The sequence below is a fragment of the Pseudorca crassidens genome, chromosome 9 (assembly GCF_039906515.1).
Source record: "Pseudorca crassidens isolate mPseCra1 chromosome 9, mPseCra1.hap1, whole genome shotgun sequence".
NCBI lineage: Eukaryota > Metazoa > Chordata > Mammalia > Artiodactyla > Delphinidae > Pseudorca > Pseudorca crassidens.
The window spans coordinates 11,580,316-11,607,374 of record NC_090304.1 but is presented as its reverse complement, the minus strand read 5'-3'; the positions used below and the strand labels follow the sequence as shown (position 1 = coordinate 11,607,374).

Here is a 27,059-nt window from a genome sequence, read left to right as displayed (position 1 = left end):
TCTTTTAATATTGCTGAGATTGGCTAATATTTCAAAATGGGCTTTACTAATTATTTATGGAAAACAAAGTAGAGATAATTATCGAAATACACAGAGTAGTACGATCTGGTTTCCGAAACTCAAGTTCTGACTGTTATAATGCTTACGTCTCAAGAGGCTGACAGTAGTTTAGATAGGCATTTTATCTATCCTATTTCCTTCCTAGCCCTTCATCTTAAGGTAATAGGAACCATATTATTTCTCTCAGTATGAGAATGATCAGCTCAACATCTTGTTCCATGTTGGCAATGCCCCATAACCTTTAAACCATTTTTCTAATTCAAACATCCAGACCTCCTGTGGTTCTTCCTGAAGTGCAGACATACCTCATTTATGGTTAGTGTGGATTGTGACATAGGCTTAGAAAGCCTTGATTATCAGCTCCTTTCAGTTATGGGATGTTTCATCACTCAGGTAAATGAGTCTTTCTGTCCCTTACATATAAAAAAATAACTTTATAATGATTTGCTGATTATGATTCAGCATATCCGAACCATCTCAACACAGTTTATTCTGTTATATATAATAGTGATTTTATATTGAGATTCCTTTCCCTGCCAGAACCAATTGAGAGTTGCAACAGAATGCCCTGGTAGAAGAAAACTGAAGCAGAAGAAGCCTAAGGTCCTGAGTGGGCAAGCCGACACTCAGCATATAAGAATCTGAAACCCCTGAAGAGACACCCGTCTCTACGTGCAAGCATAACATTATCCTCACACTGAGATCATGGGTGGATGAGAACCTCTGACAAAAAGAAGTTCTCTGATTTAATGACCCCTGACCTTTTAAGTCCAAGAAGGATCAAGCTCCTCTGAATTAAAACTAGCCAGGTTGATCTAACTACATCCAGGCAGATACCCCTTTAGCTTCAGTGCAGTTAATTCCCTTAGAGGTAACTGAGGTTGTCTTTTGCCTGCCTGCTTCCTTGCGTGTGGCTTACTTCTTTGATCCTGAACTCCCAACTTACATCCTACCTTCTTATTGACTGATTCTGTAACTTTACCTCTTTGAAAATTTCTAAACCCCATTTTCTTTACTGTGACTCTCTAAACTCTTATGCATTGTTGTATAACAAACCATTCAAAAACTTAGTGGTTTAAGATACAAAAATTTGTTATTTCTCAGTTGTTCCTCTCCTCAGTGGCCTCTCAGTTCACATTTTCATGTCATGGTAGGCTCAGGTCAATGGTCCAAAAGCTGCAAGGCCTCTTGAAGTCACCCCACAGGATATAAGATCAACATACAAAAATCAATTGTATTTCTGTGTATTAGCAGCAAAACATTGAAATTATAAAATTTTTAAAATATCTTTTACAATAGTATCAAAAATACAAAACAGGGATAAATCTGATAAAAGATGTGAAGTATGCCTATACACTGAAAAGTATAAAACATTGCTGAGTGAAATTAAAAACCTAAATAAATGGAGTGATGTGCCTTGTTCATGAATTTGAAGATTCAATATTGTTAAGATGTTACTTCTCCTCATATCGATCTATAAATGCAGTATAATCCAAGTCAAAATCCCAACAGGTTTGGGCTTCCCTGGTGGCGCAGTGGTTGGGGGTCCGCCTGCCGATGCAGGGGACGCGGGTTCGTGCCCTGGTCCAGGAGGGTCCCGCATGCCGCGGAGCGGCTGGGCCTGTGAGCGGTGGCCGACGAGCCTGCGCGTCTGGAGCCTGTGCTCCGCGATGAGGGAGGCCGCGACAGTGAGAGGCCCATGTACCGCCAAAAAAAAAAAACAAAAACAAAATCCCAACAGGTTTTTTTGTGAAGAATTTTGACCTTGAAAACTTCTTGAAAGGGTATTGGGGACCCAAAGGAGGTTGCAAACTACAGTTTCAAAACCATTAGCTTACCCTCTTTTTAATAGTGGATTTGATTCTTTAAGGAGAGAGGAAGAGATGAATTAGATACTTGGTGGGCATCCAACCATGATGACTACATATGTATGTTCTGTGTTTATTTAACTATTACTTGATTGAAGGACATTTGATATTTCTCAGGTGTCCCCCCAATTACAGGTGATTTTATTTACTGATTGATTGGCTGCTCAAGACATACCATACGTATACAAAGGTACACTTACTGGAAGTGTACTGCTTCATGAATATTCACAAGGCAAGTCCAGTCATGTAACCATTACCCAGCTCAAGAAACAGAACATGATCAACCACTCCTATGTATAACCACGATTCTGACTTTGAACAGCACAAACTAGTTGTGCAGGTTTTTGAATTTTATATAAATGGAATAATACATTATGTTCTCTTTTTGTAGGGCCTCTTTTGCTCACTGTATGTGACATTCCTCTATGTTGTATTTGTTATAGATTGTTTATTTTCATTGCTATGTAGTGTTCCATTGTGGGGGAATGTATCACAATTTATCCATTTTACTACTGATGGGCATTTGGGTAGTTTTCAGTTACTGGCCTTTATGACTAGTGCTGCAGTGCATATTTTATTAATATTTATTGAGGCATAATTTACACACCTTAAAATTCACACATTTTTAAGTGTGTAATTCAGTCTATATAGATTTGCCTTTTCTGACATTCTTATATATAAACTTGTACATACAATATGTGAGGTTTGTTTTGAGTCTGGCTTCTTTCACTTAGCATAAGATTTTTGAGGTTAATCCATGTTGTAGCATGTATAAATATTTTCATTCCTTTGCATGGAAATACTCCATTTGATCTATCTGTTCATCAGTTGATCCACTTTTTAGCTAGCTACTGTGAGTAGTGATACTGTGAATGTTCTAAACATGCAGTTTTAGATTAAGAATTCACTTCCTTGAAGTAATTCTTCTTGTGGTCTTTTAGGTCAGTATCTTACATAAATGAGCTTCTCTTTTGGCTCTGAACCTAAGGCTGGGTGGAAATGAACCAAATCTGAACTAAGCTCTTGGACTGGCACGTTCCCATTCCTCTTTTAATGATTAGATGTGGTATAGTAGAAAGAATATAGACTTTGGACGTAGATATACCTGAGTTCAAATCTCAGCTCCACGATTTAATATGTGAGCTTGGGAAAGTCAGTTACTTGCTTTCCTCATCTATAAAAATAATAATTACTTGGCAGGATTATGAGGACTAAGTTTAGAAAAAGGGAAAAAATATTAGGCACTTAACAAGTATTTAAGGTTTGTTAGTTTCCCAAAAGAAACGTAAATATTTAAATAGAGATGAGACTTTTACTCTGGTTTCTTCCAGCCTATCAACCAACTATTCCCTATTTACCCCAAATCAATGTTAGCTCTATAATCTTGGGTAAGTCAATTAATTTCTCTAAGCCTCAGTTAGGAAAATGAGGCAATCTGAAGGAGGACTAGGTCATGTTACGATAAACCTTAAGACTTGAAGTATTTTGTCATGATGAAAATGGCTGTCACCTTTTGGAATTTGATGTTAGGTTGTTTTGAAAGGATTATTGGTTGCTCTAGGATTGAGAAAATTTACTTTATGTTTCATCTTTTGGTACCTAGAAGAATTGGGAGAAACATTCCTGCCAGTAGTACCAGTATCTTTTTATCTCAATTCATAGCATCAGCCACTCTTGATTTGTCCCTTCTTTCTCTTTCCAGAACGTGGTTGTATTCACTGTGCCTGCAGTGGCTTGCCTGGTGTCTTCCTTCACCTGGGCTACTGTGGCTCTTTTCTCTTCTTATCACTTATGTATCAAGGAGCCTCTTCAAAGTCACCTACTGTTATGAGAAACGACTACAAATTGTTTTTGAAGCATCACACAGACAGAACTTGGTTCTTTTCTATCTTGTCATGATTATCCTAATGTGTGGGTTATCCTCTGTTGTCAGTTTCTACTCTGAGAACCTGGAGTGCTCCTTTTTTTCCCTTTGTATTTTCTTTTTAAGGTGAAATCCATGTAACAAAATTAACCATTTTAAAGCATAGAATTCAGTGACATTTAGTACATTTATAGTATTGTGCCACCATCACCTCTGTCCCCACCAAAGAAGACCCTATACCCATTAAAGGTAGTCATTTCCCACCCCACCCCCATTTCTAGCTTCTAACGAACATTAATTTGCTTTTACCTTAGTTACCTTAAAACATTACTCTGAATTTACCTCTATTCTGAATATTTCATGTACATGTAATTGTACGATATGTGATTTTTGTGTCTGATTTTTGTCCTATAGCATAATATTTTCAAGGTTCATCTGTGTTGTGGCATGTAGTAGTACCTATTGGTACTTCATTCCTTTTTTTTTATGAATTTTAAAAACAATCTATTTTATTTTTTATTTTTGTATATTGGAGTATAGTTTATTAACAATGTTGTGTTAAATTTCAGGCATACAGCAAAGTGATTCAGTTATACATATACATGTATCTATTCTTTTTCAAATTCTTTTCCCATTTAGGTTATTACAGAATGTTGAGCAGAGTTCCCTGTGCTATACAGTAGGTCCTTGTTGGTTATCTGTTTTAAATATAGCAGTGTGTATATGTGAGTCCCAAAGGTACTGCATTCCTTTTTTTATGAGTAACATTCCATTGTGTGGATATGTTTGTTTATCCATTCATTGTTTGACAGACATCTCACTTGTTTCCACATTTGTGGATTGTACTGTTAGGAACATCCATGCACAAGTATTTGTTTGAATACCTGTTTTCACCTTTAGGGGTATACACCCAGGAGTGGAATTGCCAGGTAGTATGGTAATTCTATGTTTATTTTTTTTGAGGAACTGCCAGATATTTTCCACAGTGGCTGCACCATTTTACATTCCCACCAGCAATGTACAAGAGTTCCAATTTCTCCACATTCTCTCCTACACTTGTTATTTCTCATTTTTAAAATTACTATTGTAGCCATCCTAGTGTGTATGAAGTGGTAATCTCATTGTGGTTTTGATTTGCATTTCACTAATGACTTATATTGAGCATCTTTTTGTGTGACTTTTGGCCATTTGTGTATCTTCTTCGGAGAAATAACTGTTCAATTCCTTTGCCCATTTTTTAATTGGATGGTTTGTCTTTTGTTGTTAAATTGAGAGTTTTTTATATTCTGGATATTAGACTCTAGATATATGACCTGCAAATATTTTTTTCCATTCCGTAGATTTTCTTCATTTCTAAGAGTTACTTAGTGTTAGCTCTTACAATTAGGTCTTTGATCCATTTTGAGTTAATTTTTGTGTATAGTATAAGGTAAGGGTCCAGCTTCATTCTTTGCATGTGGATATCCATTTGTTGAAGAAGCTATTCTTTCCCCGTTAATGGTCTTGGCAACCACGTCGAAAATTATTTGACCATAGACGTATGGGTTTATATCTGGACTCTCAGTACAGTTCCATTGGTCTTTATGTCCATCCTTATGCCAGTCCCACACTGTAGTACTGATTGATTACTGTAGCTTTGTAGTAACTTTTGAGATTGGACAAAGTGAGTCCTCCAATTCACTTTTAAGATTGTTTCGGCTAGTCTAGGCGCCTTGCATTTTCCTATGAATTTTAGGATCACATTTTCAATTTCTGCGAAAAAGGAAGCTGAGATTTTGATAGGGACTATATTCAATCTGTAGATCTATTTGGGGAATATTGCCATTTCAGCAATATTTAAGTAGTTGTTTTCTTTTTGATTGAATTGTAAATGGAATAATTTTCTTAACTCCCTTTTTGGATTGCTCATTGCTGGTATAGTTAAAGTAATTTTTGTCTGTTTATCTTGTATTCTGCAACTTTGCTAAATTTGTGTATTACCTTTAATAGTTTGGGGTTTTTTTTGCAGATTCGTTAGAAATAAGGTCATTTCATTTGCAAATAGAGGAGTTTTACTTCCTCCTCCTATATATGTGCCTTTTTTCTCTCTTGTCTAATGCTCTGACTGGAACTTCCAGTACAGTGTTAAATAGAAGTGGAGGGAAAGGGCATCCTTATTTTGTTTCTGATCTTAGGGAAAGAGTTTTCAGTCTTTTGCCAGTGAGTTTATTAGCTCTAGGGGTTTGATAAATGCCTTTTATCAGGTTGAGGAAGTTCTAGTCTATTCCTAGTTTATTGTGCATTCTTATCTTGAAAGTTTGTTGATTTTGTTAAATGCTTTTTCTGAATCAATTGAGATGATCGTGTGGGTTCTTTTTTCCTTCATTCTATTAGTGTGGTATATTACATCAGTTGATTTTTGTGTGTTGAACTGCTCTCATAATCCTGGGATGCATCCCACTTGATCATAGTTTTAATGTGCTGCATAGTCTTAATATGTGCTGGATTTGGTTTGCAGGAATACTGGTCTGTAGTTTTCTTGTGATGTCTTTGTCTGGCTTTGGTATCAGAGTTATGCTGGCCTTACAGAATGAGTTGGGAAGTGGTTCCTCCTGGCCTTTTCTTTCACTGGGAGGTTTCTGACTACTAATTCAGTGTCTTCACTTCTTAGAAGTGTGTTCAGATTTTTGGTAATTTGAGCCTCCTCTTTTTTTCCCCTCCCTCTAGCTAAAGGTTTGTCAATTTTGTTGATCTTTTCAAGGAACTAACTTTTGGTTTCATTGATTTTTCTCTGTTGGTCTACTATTTTCTTAGATATCTCTGCTCTACTCTTTATTTCCTTCGTTTTGCTAGCTTTGGGTTGGTTTGCTCCTTTCTGCCCCCTTTTTCTTTAAGGTGTGAAGTTAGGTTATTGATTAGACATGTGATTTTTTTTTCTATTTTAATGTAGCCATTGATGTCTATAAATTTCCCTCAGAACACTGCTTTTTCTGCAGCCCATGTTTTATGATATGTTGTTCTTTTGTTTTGTGGTTGTGGTGGTGGTGGTTGGCCACACCCCATGGCAGGCAGGATCTTAGTTCCCCGACCAGAGATCGAACCCTTGCCCCCTGCAGTGGAAGCGTGGTGTCAGGGAAGTCCCTCAATCTTTTTAAATTACTTGAGTGGCTTAGTATATGGTCTACTCTGGAGAACCTTCTGTGTGTACTTGGGAAAATGGTGTATTCTGTTGTTTTGGGGTGAAGTATTATATATCTGTTAGGTTTAATTTTGTTTTAGTAGTGTTGCTCAGGTCCTCATTTCCTATTTGAATTTCTGAGTAGTCATTTTATTCATTACTGAAAGTAAGATATTGAAGTTTCCAAATTATCTTAGTAATACCTATTTCTCCCTTCAATTCTGTCATTTTTTGCTTCATATATTAGGTATGTATAGGTTTATAATTCTTGTATCTTCTTGATTGATTGACCCTTTTATTAATATACAGCGTCCCTCTTTGACTCTTAGAACAGTGTTTTGGCTTGCAGTCTGTTTTGTCTGATATTGATGGAGCCACTTGCTATCAGTTTGTTTCCCCCCAAAAGATGCTGAGTACCTGTGAATGTAACATTACTTGGAAGGAGGATGTGGAGTTTCTTGTCTGTGTAGAATTGTGTTTTTTTTTTAGATTTGGGGGCATTTTTATCCTTTATTTCTCCAAGTATTCCTTCTGCTCCATTCTCTGCTCTCCTTCTGGAACTCTGTATGTTGATTTGCTTAATGGTCCCCCACAGGTCTCTTCGTCTCTGTTAATTTTTCTTCATTCTTTTCTTTCTATTCTTCGGACTAGATGCTCTCAGTTGTGACCTGTCTTAAAGTTTGCTGATTTGTCTCCTTTCTCAGATCTGCTGTTTAATGATCGCAGATATTATACTTTTCAGCCCTAGAATTTGTTTCGTTCCTTTTTATAATTACTGTCTTTTTGTTGGCACTTTTCTATTTGTTGAGACATCATTCTCCTGATTTCCTTTAGTTCTTTGTCAGTGATTTCCTTTAGCTGTTTGACCATATTTTAAAAAATCATATTCTTTGTCTTGTGTGGTCTCTCTAAAGGCTCTGCTTGGTTAAGCTTGTGCCCAACGTGTGATTTGACAGAGATTTCCTTACGTGGCTTGTTTAACTTTTTTCTTGCTTCAGTGTTTACTTGGTTGCTGTAAACCTATGACTATATCACATAGTTCTTACAAAGTTGATTCTGGCAGGTGTGTGGTGTGTGTGTGTGTTTCTGAAAAGGGACATTTTTGCTGATGTCACTCTCTGACAATGCTTTGTTTTTAAACTATAGAGTTTTACGGAATGGGTATGTTATTCAATAAAATAGGCTATTATGCTCTATAAGGATAAGCAGTTCTCATCAAATTGCTGTTATTTGTCCAGTGGATAATATCCACAGTATGAGAAGATGTAGGCATACAGTCCTTTCATCGTGAAGTATAAAAGAGCTTTATTGAGTATAGGAAGTTATGGAATAGGTTTAAAGTCCAAATTAGCGTAGCTGGGTTGAGTAAAAGAAATAATTTTCTCCTCATTATTTAATGTTCAGTACTTTATGGAGGGTATTGAATTGCTCCCTTTGAAGAAATTTTCTTAAAAGCAGCCATGACCTACATGTAGAAGTCCTTGATTACTAGTCTCAAGACAGGATTTTAAAATCCAAGTCTGCTTAGATAACTTTGTGATCTTGAACAAGTTGTCTTCATTGGCATTCCAGTTACTTTAAGGGGAAAATTCATTGGATTGTACTTAGACTAGTTAATCTTTAAGATATTTTCAACTGTAAACTTTTTATTATTATTATTTTGATACTTGAAGTAGCTCAGATAGTAGAAAGGTAAGAAAGACATTTTAATGGTGAAAGGGAAATCAAAGGAAACGTATATCTGATTTAACAATTACGTCTGTTTTTTTTAAAGTTCCCACTGCTATTCATATCTGCATTTCAAATGAATGTTATTTCATTACCTTAATATGTTCTCATAAAACTTTCAAACAGTGTAGTTAAAGCTGAAATATCCCCCAGTCACCACCTTGTTCCATAGTGGAGGAAACTATAGTTTTTCAGATCATTTTTTTAAAGGTTAAGCAAAAAAAATTACCATACTATATGTGTGTGTGTGTGTATGAAGTTTTATTTTTTCCATTTAACAACATTTTTGCCAGTAATTCCATGTCATTCTTTACAGATACCTCCATATGTTTTATTCTATCTTGGTGATATATCATGGTTTATTTATAAACAGTGGCTCCTTAATGTGGAGAGTTAGGTTGTTTCCATATTTTGGCTATTATAAACATGTTATAGTGAACCTCCACGTGCCAGTTCATTTTCCTAGGGTAGATACTTTGAGGTGGAATTACTGGAAGTATTTTTGGACCTTCCCCTGGAAGGTGACCAGTATTTATCTCAATTTCTTGAAATTTGTCCAGAAGTGTTGTTGTGATATATAGATATAAATACATAGATTTATTTATTTATACCACGGGTATACACACATATATATAATATTTGGACACTTTATGGATGTGGGTTTTATAAGTGTGATTATAGTTTTGTAGGGTAAATTCCTAGTAGTTGAAATGAACGTGAAAAGGTATATGTACTTATAATTTTGATAGATGTTGCCAGATTGTCCTTTATAGAAAGGTTTTGCTGGTGTTCACACTGTTATCTCTATTAAGAGTTCCTATTTTCCTACAGCCTTGCCAATACAAACATTTGGATCATTGCCAATATGCTACAGCAATATGATTTTCATTTGAGTTTCTCTTGTTATGAGTGGATTGAGCTTTGTTGTCATTGTTTTTGTTTGTTCATATATCTGAAAACCATATGTTTTTACTGAGTTGCCGTTTTTCTGTTGGGCTGTTAGACTTTGCTTATAGAGGAATTTGCCATGCAGAAAACTTTATGTTTATATAGTCAGATGTATCAGTCTTAAGACCTAAATTCTGTGCTATTCTTAGAAAGGACTACCATTCTGAGATTATTAAAAGGATCTTCCATGGTCAATATAGGCTCACTTTTAATATACTAAGTAAAATTATTGAATAGAATCAAGGGAAGGCATTCCTACCATGGAATTCCTCTTTATGGAATTCCTCTTCAGTACTTACTTGAAGCATTGTTTGATTATTAAATCGTCTAGACGTGTGCTTCTTTCTTATAGTAGATCTGGTCTTTTTGGGACCACTCACTCAATTTAGTTTCTTCTGTCTTAGATCTAAAGGTTAAAATATAGAACAAAAGGTTAGATCTTAGGTATATTTCTCTTAGCATTATTTTTTAGTATATATATAAAATATACTATAAATGTAAAATAACTACTTTGCAACATACAAAGTTTTTTCTTTAGACTGATGACAATAAGGATAAGTTTTATCAAATTTTACTCTCGTCTTGTTGTTTCTATTATATCAGTAAAATTCTGAGGTTCCCCCCCGGGGTGGGGGGAGAAAAAAAACCATTTATCATCTTTCCATTGACTATATTTGTAAGAGTAGATATACAGAGATTGTTATTGGTTAACTATAAACTTTAAAAGAATGATGTATGTTTTCATTTAGATCCCAAGGAAGAGAAAGAGGAAGAAGGTTCTACCGTCCCTCAGGAAGTTTCCGTTGCTGCAACTAAGCCTAGCCGGGGCTGGCGTAGCAGTAGCAGGACATCTGCCTCTCGGCATCGTGACACAGAGAACACCCGAAGCTCTAGGTCCAAGACTGGTTCATTGCAACTCATCTGCAAGTCAGAACCAAATACAGATCAGCTTGATTATGGTACAGTGAATATAGAGTATGGTTATTTATTAACCAGTTGCCTGTTGATTTTAAACGTAATGTTGAACATTTACCAGAACAGCTTAACTTTCAGGGGTAAGTGTGGTGTTATAGGAAGGATTCCTTTTTGACATTTTGCAGATAATTCTCCTTTTGTGTAATTACCCTAGGCAGTAATTTGGTTTGAGTCTCTTGGCTGCAGAGAGAAAATATCTATTCCTACATAGATAAAGTTTTGTTTTGGACTTTTTCTAGATGTTGCAGAAGAGCATCAGTCTCCAGGTGGCATTAGGTAAGAAACTTTTCATATTTCGTATTTAAGCCCTTGGGGATGTAGAACACAGTCAGTCATATCACATGACTCAGAAGTTGTTTTCTACTTGAAATAATTGTCAGTTGTTTTTTAACTCTTAGTGTCACTGAGCCATCATTGCCTTGCCTTTAATGGAGTGATAACATGTCTAGGATTTATGTATTTTTTGTTTCAATTATTATTCTTTAGGATAAGCAGCTAGATTGCAGTCCAACTACACCATAAGCATGAAAATCCTAGATAACTTACTGTAAATCTTCAGCTACCTCTAAATAAATTACTGAATAAAATCAAGTCAGATATAATTCATACAGCTGGAATTTCTAACCTCTGTTTGCTTCTTTTTAGCAGTGATGAGGAGGAAGAGGAGGAAGACGAGATGTTGATCAGTGAAGAAGAAATACCGTTCAAAGATGATCCAAGGGATGAGACCTACAAACCCCACTTAGAAAGGTATGTCTCAGATTTGTCAGTGAAAAATAAGTTAGGAAAGCATCGTTGCATGCTTTTATTTCACCTTGTTGCCAAACTAATGGATATGGACTTAATTTTAAATGAGTAATTAATTATGCACTTGTTTTGCGAATCTAACATTATCTTATTACTCCCTCATATAGCCCTCTCTTCCATTTATAGAACTTTGTTTTGATCATATTCAGATTATTATGATGTCTGCCTGTTTTATCTTAAGGTATCATGAATTGCCTGAATACTTAGAATTTTTTACTTTTGTTTCTCTTTACAGCTATAGTGAGATTTGATTCTAAGGCATTATTAGCTTGCGGAGGGGGCGGGTTGTCTCATAGGCTCTAAATATATGTATGATGTACATATGAGGAATAGCTGGCTGGAAACCACATTTCATGGACTGAGGAGCATAATTTTATTTTATTTTAATTTTTAAAATTTTGCATTTATTCATTTTATATATTATGAACATATTCTCTTTTTTAAATTTATTTTATTTATTTATTTTTGGTTGCCTTGGGTCTTCATTGCTGTGTGTGGGCTTTCTCTAGTTGTGGCGAGCGGGCTTTCTCTAGTTGTGGCAAGCAGGGGCTACTCTTCGTTACGGTGCACAGGCTTCTCATTGCGGTGGCTTCTCTTGTTGCGGAGCATGGGCTGTAGGCGTGTGGGCTTCAGTAGTTGCGGCGCGCGGGCTTAGTTGCTCCGCAGCATGTGGGATCTTCCCGGACCAGAATTGGCAGGCGATTCTTAACCACTGTGCCACCAGGGAAGCCTGAGGAGCATAATTTTATAATAAATCATTGATAACTCCTGGCTTTACCCTTTGGTCACAGTTGTCCTTGAAAGGGTCCTTTGCTGGATACCAGTATTGAAATGTATTTGTATTTTCAGGGAAACCCCAAAGCCACGGAGAAAATCAGGGAAGGTGAAAGAAGAGAAAGAGAAGAAAGAAATAAAAGTGGAAGTAGAGGTAGAGGTGAAAGAAGAAGAGAATGAAATTAGAGAAGATGAGGAGCCTCCTAGGAAGTGAGTAGGCAATTCCTACTAAAAATGGAAATTTAACAGATTTTCAAGCCACTAGTGGAAAAAGGGTAGGAGTGTGAGGAATGATATTGACATATGCATATTGCTGTCTCAAGCAGCTGACAATTTCATTGGAAAGACTCTGCTCAAAAGCTTCAAAAGTTTAATTCAAAGCAATACTTAAGAGACGTTCAGTTGAGTGGGTAGGACAATAATAGCTCTAGGGATGCCGAGGAGGTAGAGGCAGCAAGAAGAGTATGGCAAATATGGATCCTCAGAAGAGGGGCAAATAAAGCAAATGATGTAATAACCTTGATCAGGTGAAAACTTTTAGCTAACAATTATTTCCTGTTGCAGAAATAGCTTTTTTAAGTGTCTAGGCTTTTGTCTCTATTGCAAGGAGAGTCTAGTTTATGTTCTTAGGGTTTTTAGATAATAGACTTGTTTATTCTACTTTTTAAATTGATTAAATATAAGTGATAGACTTCTCACTGAAACAAGTCTTCAAGTAGTAACCTTGAGGTTTATCCAAATCTTCCATAGAAATGTGGAGTTTATGAAAGGTATATATTTTAACTTGTGGTGCAGACTTATTTGTAAGTGAAATTGCTTCAGAGTGAAATCTTTGTTTGGTTTGCCAGATATGTCTTTGGCTTTATGTATTCTGGGTTATCCTTTGTTTCTGCCACCTGCTCTTTGGTCTTGAGGGTATGTCCTCAGCTCTCCTTTACTATATAAGCTTCAATCTGGAATATGTGGACAGTTACTCTGCTCTTTAATTATAGGAGAGGAAGAAGGCGAAAAGATGACAAAAGTCCACGATTACCCAAAAGGAGGTGAGTAATTTATACTCCTGCTGTGTTGTGCCTTCTTTCTGGTGGTGGGCACTTCACTCACATGTTCAGCCCTCATAATTATCCTGTGGGAATGGCTAGTTAAAAATTTCACAAAAGCAACTTCATTAGTGTCCTTGATGCAGAGTTACTATGTTTTTATTTCCATTGCAGGATCTTAAAGTTTCTAAAAATTTTAACACTTCTTTGCCTTTTGGGGAGTTACTAGTTTGTTTTGTGCTCTTTTCTAAAAACTCTAAACATTTGGCAATTTCTGGTTACTTCTAACATAAATTCTGTGCAAGCTATAAACTTAGAGATTTTAATTCTTCATACTGTAAAATACCTATTCCCTATAGTGCAGTTTGGCCACTGTGCAGAATGCCTCTTTTCTGTTGCTAACTTTTCTCCTACATATTGCTAATAGAAAAAAGCCTCCAATCCAGTATGTCCGTTGTGAGATGGAAGGATGTGGAACTGTTCTTGCTCACCCTCGCTATTTGCAGGTCAGTGAAGTTGTTAAATAAGGTAGCCTTGCAGGTTACGTTCCATTTCTAGTTCTCATACTTCATGAGAGTTTACAATTTGTGGACTTGTGTAGGCTTTATCATTAAATGTGTAATGTCAAGGAAAATCTTTTTGTAAACATCAAATTACTTCAGTTGAGTTTCTGTTGTTGTTGTTGTTTTTAAGTGATTTAGAACCTGAGCTTAAATATTTCCTTGGGATCTTGGAATATTCCAGTGTTCATGGTGTAAATACTCCTGATACAAGAAATGATTGTATAACAACACGCCAAGACACAGTGGAACAGATTTTATTTTAATGTGTATTTTTAAAGAATAAAATTAGCAACTAAAACCAATGACTTTTTGAATCCTATTTAGAATAAATTCTAAAATTTTTAGTTTTTAGGTGTTTTTTTTTAAGTGAGCAGGGTTTTTTAAAATAATTTTATAAATTGCTGTGCGTTCTGCATGTTTTTAAAAATTTATTTTTTATTTTATTTTATTTATTTTTGGCTGCTTTGGGTCTTCGTTGCTGCGTGTGAGTTTTCTCTAGTTGTGGTGAGCAGGGGCTACTCTTTGTTGCGGTGCGTGGGCTTCTCATGGCGGTGGCTTCTCTTGTTGCGGAGCACGGGCTCTAGGCGTGTGGGCTTCAGTAGTTGTGGCTCGCGGGCTCTAGAGCACAGGCTCAGTAGTTGTGGTGCATGGGCTTAGTTGCTCCGTGGCATGTGGGATCTTCCCGGACCAGAACTCGAACCCGTGTCCCCTGCATTGGCAGGCGGATTCTTAACCACCGCGTCACCAGGGAAGTCCCAGATTTTTTTTAATGAGTAAAGATACAGCTTGTATTTAGGACTGGCAGAAAACATGAAGGTGAAATAATAATTACTAAAGCTTAAGAAGTGTTTGATCTTTATTTAGCAGCAAGTATAACATAGACTAAGGCCTTACTTTCTGATTCTGGTTCTACTATAATAATGATAGCTACACTTCTTTTGTCATGTACTATTTGCTGCACTAAGCACCGTACAATATATGATCTCTGTATTCCCACAACAACACTACAACACAGTTATCATTACCTCCATATAATACTTCCATCTGGAAGTATTATATTCTAAGATCATGCCACTAGTGAATGACAGACCTAGTCTGGAATCACCGTCTATCTGTTTCTGTAGCCTATGTTCGTAATCATTTTATTATACTGCTTCCTGTTCATATACAGAGTATTTGGTTTTCCTTCAGCACTTTTGACTTAGCAAAGGAATGAGCTAAGCTAAGCTTTCTGGAATCCTTATTTTTTATCCCCCTTCACTTTCTTTTACTGTTTTAGCACCACATTAAATATCAGCATTTGCTGAAGAAGAAATACGTATGTCCCCATCCCTCCTGTGGGCGACTCTTCAGGCTCCAGAAGCAACTTCTACGACATGCCAAACATCATACAGGTATTTTTTAAATAAAATGTTTATCAAGTAGCTAAATTCACTGATTCAACATCACCAAGTTTGTTTTACAGCTAAGAAACCAGAGGCTGAGCAACATTAGGTAACTTGCCTGTGGTCACACAGCTAGTTTTAGCAGAACCGGGGTTTTCTAATTCTGTCTCAGGTAAATAGATACTCGTAGTAACTACCTGGACTGAAAATGAGGAGTATGTGGAGAAAGCTGAAACAGGAAGGAGGGCTGCTCATCGTTCATGTTACCTACTGAGGAGCTCTCGACTTCTGCTCCTATTGGAATCGTAAAGGCTAGCTACTAAATTCACATGTAACCTCCTGTTGGAGGAGGAGCTATTGACTCAAAAAGAGAAACTGAATGTCTTTGTAATTCATGTTATAGAATGGATTCAGACGTCATTCATTTTTATCCACTTGACAGTCTCAGTGCAGTGTAGCTAATAGGAACAAATTAGGCTGGGTATTAGTGGTAATTGAGCATATGCCAAACACTTGATATTCTTAATAATCCTTGGAGGGTAAGACTAGGAATTCCAGTAGCAGAGATTTCATGTCTCTTGCACAAGGTTATATGGTCAGTGTCATATATATACCCTTTCCATCATTTACTAAATGTGTGACTTAGGAACGTTACTTAATTTCTTCTCACTTTTCCTCATTTGTAAAATAAAGCTAATAATGTTACCAGTAACACTGAGTTATTACAAGGATGAAATGAGATAACCTATAAAGTGCTGTTTATTGCACAGGGCCGGGCACCTGATAGCACCGCAATTTAAACTCAGGTCTTAGTCACTCCAAAGTCTACTGTCTTTGCATTACACTATGTTTCTTCAGAGAGTATGCTGTCTCCACTGTTTCTTGATAGAAGCTGCCATTTCTCCACTCCTTCTCCCTGCTACACTGTTTTATCCTATAGAAAAGTAATTTGTGACAACCAGTTTAGACTGTTTTAGTTAAATATTACAAGCCTACTATGACAAACAGTGTTTTAGAAATTCAGTCCATTCTAGATATTTATATTTGGTTGATACAGTTTTATGATGTCAGTGTTAGAGAGGTTTCCTTTTCCAAATTAGTGTTTACTGGCTCCCTTTGAAAATACAATTTATTTAAGCAAGTAGAATGCCCCACATGGGTTTGTCATGTGACTGTGGAGCTGGAAAAGTGGACAAGACCTGAGAGATACTAAGAAATTGTCCCTGAGTTAGAAGTATGCATTTTTAGACCCTACCACTCATTATGTAGAACATAGACCAGACTTTAGCTCCATTAAGAGATGGAGAATCTCAGGCCTTGCCTTAGACCAACTGAATCAGCGTCTGCATCTAATAAGATCCCCAGGTGAGTCCTCAGTACATTCAAGTTTGAGGAAAACTTGACTCTTCTCCCACACTTGGTTCTAGAACTGTTTGGGATAGAATGTAAGATTAAATTGGATGCTGTTTGCCTTTTGACTTAGCCTTGTGTTTTTACTGCGACTATTTCTAGTAATTTTTAAGTGAAAGGCATAGAAAATGGGTAGTGGCCATTTATTCAACAAATGTATGTTGAGCATCTGTTTGTCCACTTTCTCCCCAACCAGTTGATAAGAAATTAAGTCCAGTGTTCCTTTGCCCCATAGAATTTTTGAGAGAAGTTTAAATTGTTTATCTTGGGTAACTTTTTAAAAAATCTGAAATAGAAGATATGAGTAGCACTTTATATTTGGGTCACTTTTCTTTAGGGAATGCCAACTTCTTTTGTTGTTGTTGAACGCTAGATTCTTTATATGTAAGCATTCAGCTTTCACAGTCTGTGAAAAAAGCTGTTTTAAGAATAAAAGTTATGTAAAATGTAGTTGTTTACTTGCTAACCAATTTATCCAAGGTCTGGATTACTGGTAAAATTGAGATTAGGATTCCAGTTCTCATATTTCTGTCTAGCTGTGTTTTTTATTTTTGTTTTTTAAAATAGGTTCGTATGCTACTGAAAGAATGGACTAAGAAGAGATAAAAATGATATTATTATAAGTTTTGTTTATCCAAAGTGCTTATATATTAAAAACAGTATTGCTTGTCCTCTAAATTCACCTGCCTGATCATCTGCTTGTTGTAAGCTAGGAAAAAATACTTAAGAGGGATTCTAAATGGAACACTAAATAACCACATTATTTTTCTTCTTAGATCAACGAGATTATATCTGTGAATACTGTGCTCGAGCCTTCAAGAGTTCCCACAATCTGGCAGTGCACCGGATGATTCACACTGGCGAGAAGCCATTACAGTGAGTACTTGTTTACTGGTGAACATCTGGGGTCTCAGTGCATATACCCCACTTGAGGGTTAGACCCTTTACAGACATTTCAGCCGGCACTGCTATTTTACTTCTACCAAATTAAAGAGTGGGTATTGGGCTTCCCTGGTGGCGCAGTGGTTGAGAGGCCGCCTGCCGATGCGGGGGACACGGATTTGTGTCCCAGTCTGGGAAGATCCCACGTGCCGCGGAGCGGCTGGGCCCGTGAGCCATGGCCGCTGAGCCTGCGCGTCCGGAGCCTGTGCTCCGCAACGGGAGAGGCCACAACAGTGAGAGGCCCGCGTACCGCAAAAAAAAAAAAAAAAAAGAGTGGGTATTGATTAGGGGAGCTACTTAGTCATGTTTTCTTTTGTTTTCCTCTTTTTCAAACAAACAGAAAGGGGAAAAAATCAGATTAGTTTTCTATCTATTAACTTTTCCTAATCTTTCACAAGAAGTATATATTACTGACTGTTGCTTATAAACGTAACCTCTCAATTCTCACCCTGACGCTAAATTAGAGTCTCTTTATTTCTCTATTTGATCAGCTATTTCGTTTTTCACTCTCCTTAGATGCGAGATCTGTGGATTCACTTGCCGGCAAAAGGCATCCCTTAACTGGCACATGAAGAAGCATGATGCAGACTCCTTCTACCAGTTTTCTTGCAATATCTGTGGCAAAAAATTTGAGAAGAAGGACAGCGTAGTGGCTCACAAAGCAAAAAGCCACCCTGAGGTGCTGATTGCCGAAGCTCTGGCTGCCAATGCAGGCGCCCTCATCACCAGCACAGATATCTTGGGCACTAATCCAGAGTCCCTGACACAACCTGCAGACGGTCAGGGTCTTCCTCTTCTTCCTGAGCCCTTGGGAAACTCCACGTCTGGAGAGTGCCTTCTGCTAGAAGCTGAAGGGATGTCAAAGTCATATTGTAGTGGGACAGAACGGGTGAGCCTGATGGCTGATGGGAAGATCTTTGTGGGAAGTGGCAGCAGTGGGGGCACTGAAGGGCTGGTCATGAACTCGGATATACTCGGTGCTACCACAGAGGTTCTGATTGAAGATTCAGACTCTACTGGACCTTAGAGGAAGGGAAGACTTTGGGCACTGGGACAGCTAAGACTTTGTATTTAAAAGACAAAAAGGACAAAAAAAAAAAAATTTAAAGCATTTAAAATCTAGTAAAATAACTGAAGGGCCTGCTTTTTCCATTGTGGATCACAGCACACGTGCGCACACACACGCGCACACACACACGCGCACACACACACACATCCCCTCTTCTCCCTCTGTTGTCCCCTTTATAAAATTGATGTTGCCTTTACCAGAAAGCTAGACAAAGAAAAAGCAGCAGCAGCTCTTAAAGTAACGGTTATTCTTATACTCAGTTCCAGCCAGGCAGACTTCCTGCTCATCAGCAGATCCCCCTTTTCAGCCTGTAACTCTGATGTGCTCTGGATCAGCTTTTAACTCTTAATAATATATTAATATTCTCTAAACCCCTTCTCCTCCTTTACTGCTTCCCTATGGTTCTGGCTTCTATCCCCTGCAGCACATTTATCTTCAAAGTATCATATACTTCTAATCTCTGGAGGCTGGCAGCTTGACTTGGCACTTTAGGGCCCCTTAGCAGGGTGAGCTGTTAAAACAGCACACATCTCTCACCCCCTTTCCCTCTATTCCCCCTGGGTTTAGGAAAGGAAGGATACATGGGGACCACCTCCTGCCTCTTCACCTCACCACCTTCCTCAGTCCCCCTCCCAACACCTCCATAAGGTTCTCAGTGGTGCTCACTTGCTTTGCAAGCAGGCTCCCAACAGGGAGGGAACTACTGTCTACATGGTCTCTCTGACCATAAGACAGGGTTCTATATCAGTGAGAAAAGTCCCAGACTAGTGGCAGAAATTTGCACTTTGAACATGTGTGTTTTTGTGTTGTGGAACCTGAGATTCCTTATTTATTAACAAAGTCTGATTTCTCTTTTTTTTTTGTCTTTGTTGCTATATTTTGTGGGGCTGGGAGAGATTAGATTATTCTGACATGGGGTCCTTTGCATAAGAGGTACTTGTAGAAGGCAAGATATAGGGTTGAAGAAGCACAGCCAGCCTCTAAAATCATAGCTCTCTAGTGGCCTTTAAAGAAAGCTGGTCCTCAGCACTAACAAAATCACTACAGTAGCCTAGTGCTTTTCCGGAAACCTCTTTAGGGAAGGATGTTAGGTTTGTGGTAATTAGTGGTCTGAGTTTTTAGAGCATCGAGATTTAGGAATTTTGAGGGGGTCAGGAAGGTTGTTCAGGGTCTGAATTATAGATAAAAGGTTTTCTCTTGTGAATTTGTTGATTTTCTTTTTTGTCCCCATCATTTCTTTGTACAGACCTCCCTGTTACCCCAGCTCTGGCCCCTTGCTTGCTTTGGCTTTGGCTTTGGCTTTGGCTTTGCTTTGCTTTATCATTGGTTGATTCCAGCTCCCAATTAGTGAAGGACACTGCCATCAGTGAAGGAATAGTCTGAGTCATACAGTTGTAAGTAAAAGAAAATTGCTCTGTTTTGTTTCCCTTTTAATAACACTTCAGAAGAAGAAAACCTTCAACAAAGTTAATAATCTGTATAATGCTTTGGTTTTCACCTGAAGTTGTAGGAATTATCATTTCCCTCGAGGTAGGGATTTTCATGGGGTGGATTACTTACTGTCCATGGGAAAGACAGTTTTGTACAACTTCATAACTTCCAGAAGACCAAAAGCATATTTTGGCCCATTTTTAGAGAATTAGAAGGGCAGTCTCTCCTACGTACCTCAGAAACTGGAATTAAAGGCTTGCCCTATTCATTGTTTGTCAGAAATGTATGATGGCTGTTGGAAAGAATGAAGTTTTGCTGAGAACAAAATAAGGAACAGCTTGTTTTTCACAAACACTAAAACTACAAAGTTTATCAGTTTTCTCTTTTGATTTTTTTTTTTCCCCAAGAAGAAGGGTAACAAAATGTCATCTCTGAAAGAGGCTTACTTTACACCCACCTAGTGACAGTGGTTGGGATGCCAGGGAATAGGGAGTGAAACACCTACAGTGAGCAGTCTTAAATGTACTGTTGTTTCTTTTCAGTGTTGCAGATTTGCCATCCCCTTCAGTGTGAGGGTAGAAAATGGAATAAGGTTAGAAGGGATATAGAGTATGCTTTCCTGCCCACAGTAAGGATTTGGAGATGACTTTGGTATGTTGAGTAAATTTGAAAATATTATAAGATTGACTGGATGGGTGTAAAACAAAGTTGTTCCACTCCCGTATTAAGTCCATTTTGTACTGTTTCACTAGCTAGCATCTATACCCCACTTTACTTTTTGTCTTTGTCACATTTATCTTATCCTTTGTCTCCATAAATTACATTTGCAGTTGTTAGTCATCAGATGTTTTAGCCACCTACACAAAAGCAAACTGCATTTAAAAAAAAAAAAAACTTTATGAGATAGAGGGAAAATATATTCTTCCCTGTATCACACTCCTCCCCACCAAAAGCAGCTAGCTAGTTCTCAGAAACTTTCTCCTTTCTCTGTTTTTTACTCATCTTCATTTGCCTGTAATTTGTTTAAATAAATTATTACAGCAGTTTGCGATAAATTTTAAAATATTTTTCACAGACTTAAGATTTTTTCCTTTTGAGAAAAGGGGTGCTAGCAAAGTAAAGAGTTGGTTAAAGTAAACTATCTTATACTAGATTCTTTTCCCTTTTCCATTCTGCTCCTCATATGTTTACTTCATTGTCCTTCTAAGGAACTCTTAATCTTAAAATTCTACATTTCCTACTCTTTTTTTTTTTTTTTTTTGCGATACGCGACCCTCTCACTGTTGTGGCCTCTCCCGTTGCGGAGCACAGGCTCCGGACGCGCAGGCTCAGCAGCCATGGCTCATGGGCCCAGCCGCTCCGCGGCACGTGGGATCTTCCCGGACCGGGGCATGAACCCGTGTCCCCTGCATCGGCAGGCGGACCCTCAACCACTGCGCCACCAGGGAAGCCCAACATTTCCTACTGTTAATCAAATTCTGCTACCTTTTTAATAACTCTTCCCACAGCATATTCTCCATCTTGAATTAGCAATTCTAAATTCTGAAAATGTACTTAATACAAATATTATTTCTACAAGATATAGAAATACATCTTGTAGAAATACATCTTTCCCCTTGTTTGTGGTTGCCCAGAGTTATTTTGTAAAATTGAGACTTAATATGCTTCAGAGAATTTAGATAAACACTGGCCAAGATTACTGGGAGTAAAAATAGATACATTGAGGTATGGAAAAGCATTCACATAGAGCACTTGAACTTCCTTAGAACCTGTTTGGAGAAAAAAATATAAAGAGTGTACTAAACCTAACTAAAGTTATTACAGTCCGGCTGTTCGAAGCACCATTTTTCCCTCCTGTCTTTTTCCCACTTTCCAGTGTACTCAAGAAAACTGAAAAATTGTAATGAATCAATTTAAAATATTTTATTTCCTAGAAGCCTTTTTTGCCTGTTGTAATATGCAGGACCCTTCTCCTTTGGTGGGAGAGACAGGTAGTTACCTGAATCTAGGTTGAAAAGGTTATGTAGAAAGAAATTATAATAAAAGGGATACTCTGCTTTTCAAATCCTTGTTTTCTCTTAATCTAGGTAAGGCATATCCAAAATAAATATGTAAAGAAGAAAAATAAAAGTTGTCTTCATGGAAGCAACTGGTCTTCCTTGGTTGTACTGAGTTGCAGTTATCCTGGGGTGAAATAATTGATGCTGCCAAATAAGAAAAGTGCCCTCAGAGCAGGTTTTATGTGGCGGATACTGTTGTTTGCTCTTGTTGAGAATCAGGTAGTTAACTTTTGACTTAGTTCAGTTCTTGATTTCTAATGCTGAGATGCTATATGATCCTATGATCATTTGACAAAGTTGGAAATCCTTTCCATGTTTCAACCTTAGGAAAGGTGGATTCTTAATCTAGTAAAGAGAACGTTAAGGAAGCTGTGGGGTTAATTTTGCTCTGATAATGACAAAACCCTGATAGCATTTAATATCAGTGCTTCTTCACAAAACTCGATGTCCATACAAAGTTTAAAAAAAAAAAAAAGTAGAATCCTCCTACCTTCTTAAAAAGCCTACTGTGACAGCCACCCCAGCCTCATTTCTTTCTCCCCTATGTCCCTCGATTATTGCTTTTTTTTTTTTTTTTTTTTTTTTTGCGGTACGCGGGCCTCTCACTGCTGTGGCCTCTCCCGTTGCGGAGCACAGGCTCCGGACGCGCAAGCTCAGCAGCAATGGCTCACGGGCCCAGCCGCTCTGTGGCATGTGGGATCTTCCCGGACCAGGGCACGAACCCGTGTCCCCTGCATCAGCAGGTGGACTCTCAACCACTGTGCCACCAGGGAAGCCCCCTCGATTATTGTTTATGTATGGAAATTTCCCCCTGAGAAGGCATGTGTTTCAATTTAGAGGTAATGTCCATGATACAAAATAGTGAAAACTGATTCATTTGGGGATGAAACTTGTAACTCTTACCCAATTGGCATCATCCTCTAACCTACAGAGTTAAATGCAATAGAACAACAACTCTCCAAGTGCTTTTAAACTCTGCCTTCATTTCACAGTCCAGCTCATTCTCTTATTTTGTTAAGAAGCAATGTGGTATGACTGGGATAAGGAAGAAAAAGAAAAGCATGTTGTCACTTAAGTGAGACTGCCTCAGAAATGTTACCAAGTCAGGGTTGGGTGTTTCCTGTCCTTTGGAAGAGAACAGGCCTAAAACAGTACCTTCCTCATCCTATAGCTACAAGGAAGGCACCATGATTGAGATTACAGATGCTTCCTTAACTGATTTTTAATCAAGTGTAAATTTAAATACTCAGCAAAAGGATGGGAATGAAAAAATGCTGTAGTTTTACAGGATCTATTTCATGTAAACTTTGTGTCTTGGAACAAAATATGAACTACCTAGAGAATGATATTGGAAACTCAGTGGGAGGAACAGTTATAGAATCAAAGACCTATATTTAAATTTTGAACCTAGTTATTAGATTTTGTGCACATTATTTAATTTCCTTAAGCCTCCATTTCTTATGTAAAATGAGGAAACTATCTTGTAGAATTATTCTAAAGATCAAATAAAGGCTTTAAAGCTGTTAGCAGTGTCTGGCCTAGGGTAGATGCTTAATGAATGGCAGCTATATCAATAATAATAACTTAATATTATTGAATAATTTACCAGGCCAAGAAAGAAAAGGACATGGGGAGCACAGAGAGGGTGATAGTAAAATGAACTGATTATAAGTGTGTATAAATAGATTCCATCAGGCAGGGGTGTCATGAGGATCAGCGTGATAATGACCTTGTCAAGTGCAAAAGCAAAACAATGACATGAAAACAAGTACACTAGGCCCTGAGTGGAGGAGAGGGTTGGAGGCAGACGCTGCAGGACAGAAAGCTGAGTGAAAAGGGGCCTTTGATTCCACAGGCACAGAAATCCACAGCCAGGAATTTGCTGCCACCTCTGAGTCAGGCAGGGGGCGTGGGTGCCGAATTCCATTAGTAGGGAAATGCCCAGTGGATTTAGCCCGAGAGTCACATTTCTTATTTGGACCAGTATAGACAGAAACAAACCCGGCTCACTTGTTTCCCGGGACAGTTGAGTTAGGGGATGGCTTTCACAGAGCATTCACCGCTGACCCCTCGCCGCCGGGACCTCTGTAGCCGCTCTGTCTGGCTAGCAAGGAAGATCCGTTCAGACCTGACTGCTCTTATGGAATCTTATGTAAGTTGCCTATTTTGCTGTCGTCTATTTTCACTTCATCTCTTCTGATCCAGCCCTTTACCATCATGTTCCAGCCCCGTTATCAGTTACAAAAGCCCTAATCATATAGTCATTTATATATTGGGCACCTGTCATTTGACATGGCCCCTTCCCTTAAGGAAAGTCATACGACCTTACTTTCTCTAGGCTATTCAGGAGACATGTTGTTCCTTGAATAAGAAAATATACATGGGGTTCTATGTAGAATTGGTTTTATGTCCTGGAGGCTGTTCCTAATTTCATTACCTGTCTGAATTCTGCCAGAATAGCTTAACCATGAGGCCTCTAAGCTTGGGTTCTTCATGTACATTGTTCTGATTTTTTGAGCTTAGAAACGAAAGATGGAGTTAGGTTTATAGGATTGGGAGAAGAACAGTATAAACCAACCAGTTTCTCCTATTACATTATTTGCCACCCTATACAATCAAAAGTGTTCCTGTGTCTAAATAGAAAGGTCACCTACACTATCAAAAAAGTCTCGTAGAAGAATCACTGGGGACCTGGGGAAGTGTCCGATTCTTAGGGAGCTAACCATGGATCTCAGGTTTTCTGATAGAGGAAGATCCCCCTCGGTCTTCATCTAAGGCCTGCCGTGGAAACACTCCAGGCCCCCGTGGAGAGTTCGGAATTTAGGTTCTCTGAGAATTGGTTTATCTTCATAAAACCCCAGCAGTCAGAAATCAGATTCTTTGAAATACCAGTTTTTCAAAAAATAATTGCAATTGACTCCTGTAATAAAGGGTTGTCCTCGCCATCGACAGCGAGCAATGGAGAGGCTGTTAGAGAAATTCTACGATGCCTATGTTTTACAGCTTAGGTGTGGCCAGCGTCTTCAGGTATATTTAAAATACTTAAACTCCAGTATGATTATAATACTCCAGTTGCCAGGAGGGAGTGTCAAGTGGGAAGGAAAAGTTATTCTAGACCAGTCAGTGGGTGGTTTTCAACCTTTGGAACCTAGTGAAAGCTGTACATTCTCCCAAGAGAAATGAACAGGTAGTCAAAGCAGTATGGATAGTTTCTGGGAGGATAGCTTCTTCCTAAAGTCCGTCAAGGTTCCCAGATGAAGAGTTCCTCATCTAGACTCTCTATTTTCTTTACAATTTGTATCCTTGATCAGGGAAGTGAATAAGATTTTATATGAGATTTAGAGATTAAGTGAGACTGGTGGAGTGATTACAGAAGATGTGAAGTTTTTCTGTATCCTTGACCAGGTGAAGCACCAAGGTCTGAACGAGAGCGTGAACCTGGACTCTGTGCGTGGTGTGCCAGTGGCAAGCACTGATCGGTGGAGCGAGCTTAGTGAGGCAGAGCGACTCCAAGAGAACCTCCAAGCTTACCGTACCTTCCATGCTATGTTGGCCAGAGTGTTAGAAGACCAACGGGTGCATTTTACTCCAGCTGAAGATGACCTCCATCAAGCAATACATACCATTCTCCTCCAAGTCGCTGCCTTTGCTTACCAGCTGGAAGAATTAATGGTGCTCCTGGAACACAAGATCCCTTCCAGTGAGGCTGATGGGATGCCCCTCATTGTTGGAGATGGTGGTCTCTTTGAGAAGAAGCTGTGGGGCCTAAAGGTGCTGCAAGAGCTTTCACAGTGGACAGTGAGGTCCGTCCATGACCTTCGAGTCCTTTCATCTTGTCAAACTGGGATCCCAGGACGTGGGGGCCATTATACTGCTAAGGACAAGAAAATGTAGCGTTACCCCTCTCTCTCTCTCTTACTTGCTTTCTCCTCTAGTGGAATATATATAGTTTTCTGAGGCCTCACTTTCCCATTCTTAGTTTTGAAAACCTTTAAAACCACAGGCATTTTCATCAGCTAGGGTTGGAGACATGGACAAAAGGGCCTACAGGTTTAGTCTGGGGGGGAGGGATGTGTGAGTGAGCGAGTGAGCGTGTGTGTGTGTGTGTGTGTGTGTGTGTGTGTGTGTGCGCGAGCGTGTGTGTGTGTGTACGTGCGTGCGCGCGTGTGTGCGTGCGTGCGCGCGTGTGTGCGTGCGTGTGTGTGTGTGTGTGTGTGTTGGGGCCATAAGGGAGTGGGGGCAGGGACAACGTCCTCCCGCCTCAGTGCTGTGATCTTTCCTACCCACTAAATAACCTTTACAGGCATTTAACGGCCTCCCATATACTTTTAACTTTAGTCCTGGATGACTCTTCTGAGAAGACTGAAATAGTGCATTAAAAATCATGGACTCTAGTCAATTCAAACTCTTGGATAATAAAAACAGTAACTAACATTTATTGAGTATCTACTATATTGAAGCAATATGTCAGGAGTTTTATGTATATCATAATTTTCACAACCCTGCTGAGGGAGGTGGTGTTATTTCCATTTGGCAGATGAGAAAACAGGCTCACAGAAATTTATAACTCGTTCAAGGTTACCCATCTAGCCAATGGCACCCTGAGTTTGAACCCAGATCTTTCTCATTCCAAAGCCTAGTGCCCTTCACTTTAAGGGCCTGATTATGAACGTCTATCACTGCACCTCTTTGCTGCAGAGAGTTGGAAAATGTATCCATGTAATCTGTCCCCAGCACTGAAAAAGCAACCCCCAACTGTGTCCTGATAATGTTAAAGGCAGTATTTGTTGCCCATATTTGGCAAAGAAGAGAGCAGTGGAGATCTTAAGATTAGTCCACCAGACTTTTGAACTTTGGAAGCTGGGAGTGTGCAGTCATACAGGTTGCTTTCAAGTATCCACTAATGTTCTTGAGTTTGGGGTTGGGGACAGCTTACCAGGTTACCTCACATTTATTGTAATCAGCAGTGCAGTGATAC

General features: G+C 38.5%; 2 protein-coding genes across 3 annotated transcripts in view; both read left to right on the top strand.

The window, feature by feature from the left end:
* The window catches only part of ZFP91 (ZFP91 zinc finger protein, atypical E3 ubiquitin ligase), a 30,807-nt gene extending 8,721 nt beyond the window's left edge, over nucleotides 1-22,086 (top strand). The window contains exons 3-11 of one of the 2 annotated variants that reach the window (XM_067748911.1): nucleotides 10,375-10,584; nucleotides 10,840-10,876; nucleotides 11,249-11,350; nucleotides 12,257-12,391; nucleotides 13,174-13,224; nucleotides 13,649-13,727; nucleotides 15,064-15,178; nucleotides 17,356-17,455; nucleotides 18,038-22,086. In XM_067748911.1, the coding sequence (XP_067605012.1) occupies nucleotides 10,375-10,584; nucleotides 10,840-10,876; nucleotides 11,249-11,350; nucleotides 12,257-12,391; nucleotides 13,174-13,224; nucleotides 13,649-13,727; nucleotides 15,064-15,178; nucleotides 17,356-17,455; nucleotides 18,038-18,548 (1,340 nt within the window). In that variant the 3' untranslated portion in view covers nucleotides 18,549-22,086. Of the gene's footprint in view, nucleotides 1-10,374; nucleotides 10,585-10,839; nucleotides 10,877-11,245; nucleotides 11,351-12,256; nucleotides 12,392-13,173; nucleotides 13,225-13,648; nucleotides 13,728-15,063; nucleotides 15,179-17,355; nucleotides 17,456-18,037 lie in introns of both variants that reach the window. The other variant, XM_067748910.1, reaches the window with a different exon arrangement.
* A 144-nt stretch (nucleotides 22,087-22,230) lies between these two features.
* CNTF (ciliary neurotrophic factor) lies at nucleotides 22,231-26,039 on the top strand. The gene is made up of 2 exons (XM_067748925.1): nucleotides 22,231-24,233; nucleotides 25,487-26,039. Exons 1-2 carry the CDS (start codon nucleotides 24,120-24,122, stop codon nucleotides 25,973-25,975), a joined length of 603 nt encoding a protein of 200 aa, XP_067605026.1. The 5' UTR covers nucleotides 22,231-24,119; the 3' UTR covers nucleotides 25,976-26,039.
* The last annotated feature ends 1,020 nt before the right edge of the window (nucleotides 26,040-27,059 follow it).

Bases quoted from the DNA above. Each gene is read 5' to 3' on its own strand.
- CNTF (XM_067748925.1), top strand. From the start codon at position 24,120: ATGGCTTTCACAGAGCATTCACCGCTGACCCCTCGCCGCCGGGACCTC. The intron at 24,234-25,486 runs GTAAGTTGCCTA...ATCCTTGACCAG, and splicing joins CTGCTCTTATGGAATCTTAT to GTGAAGCACCAAGGTCTGAA.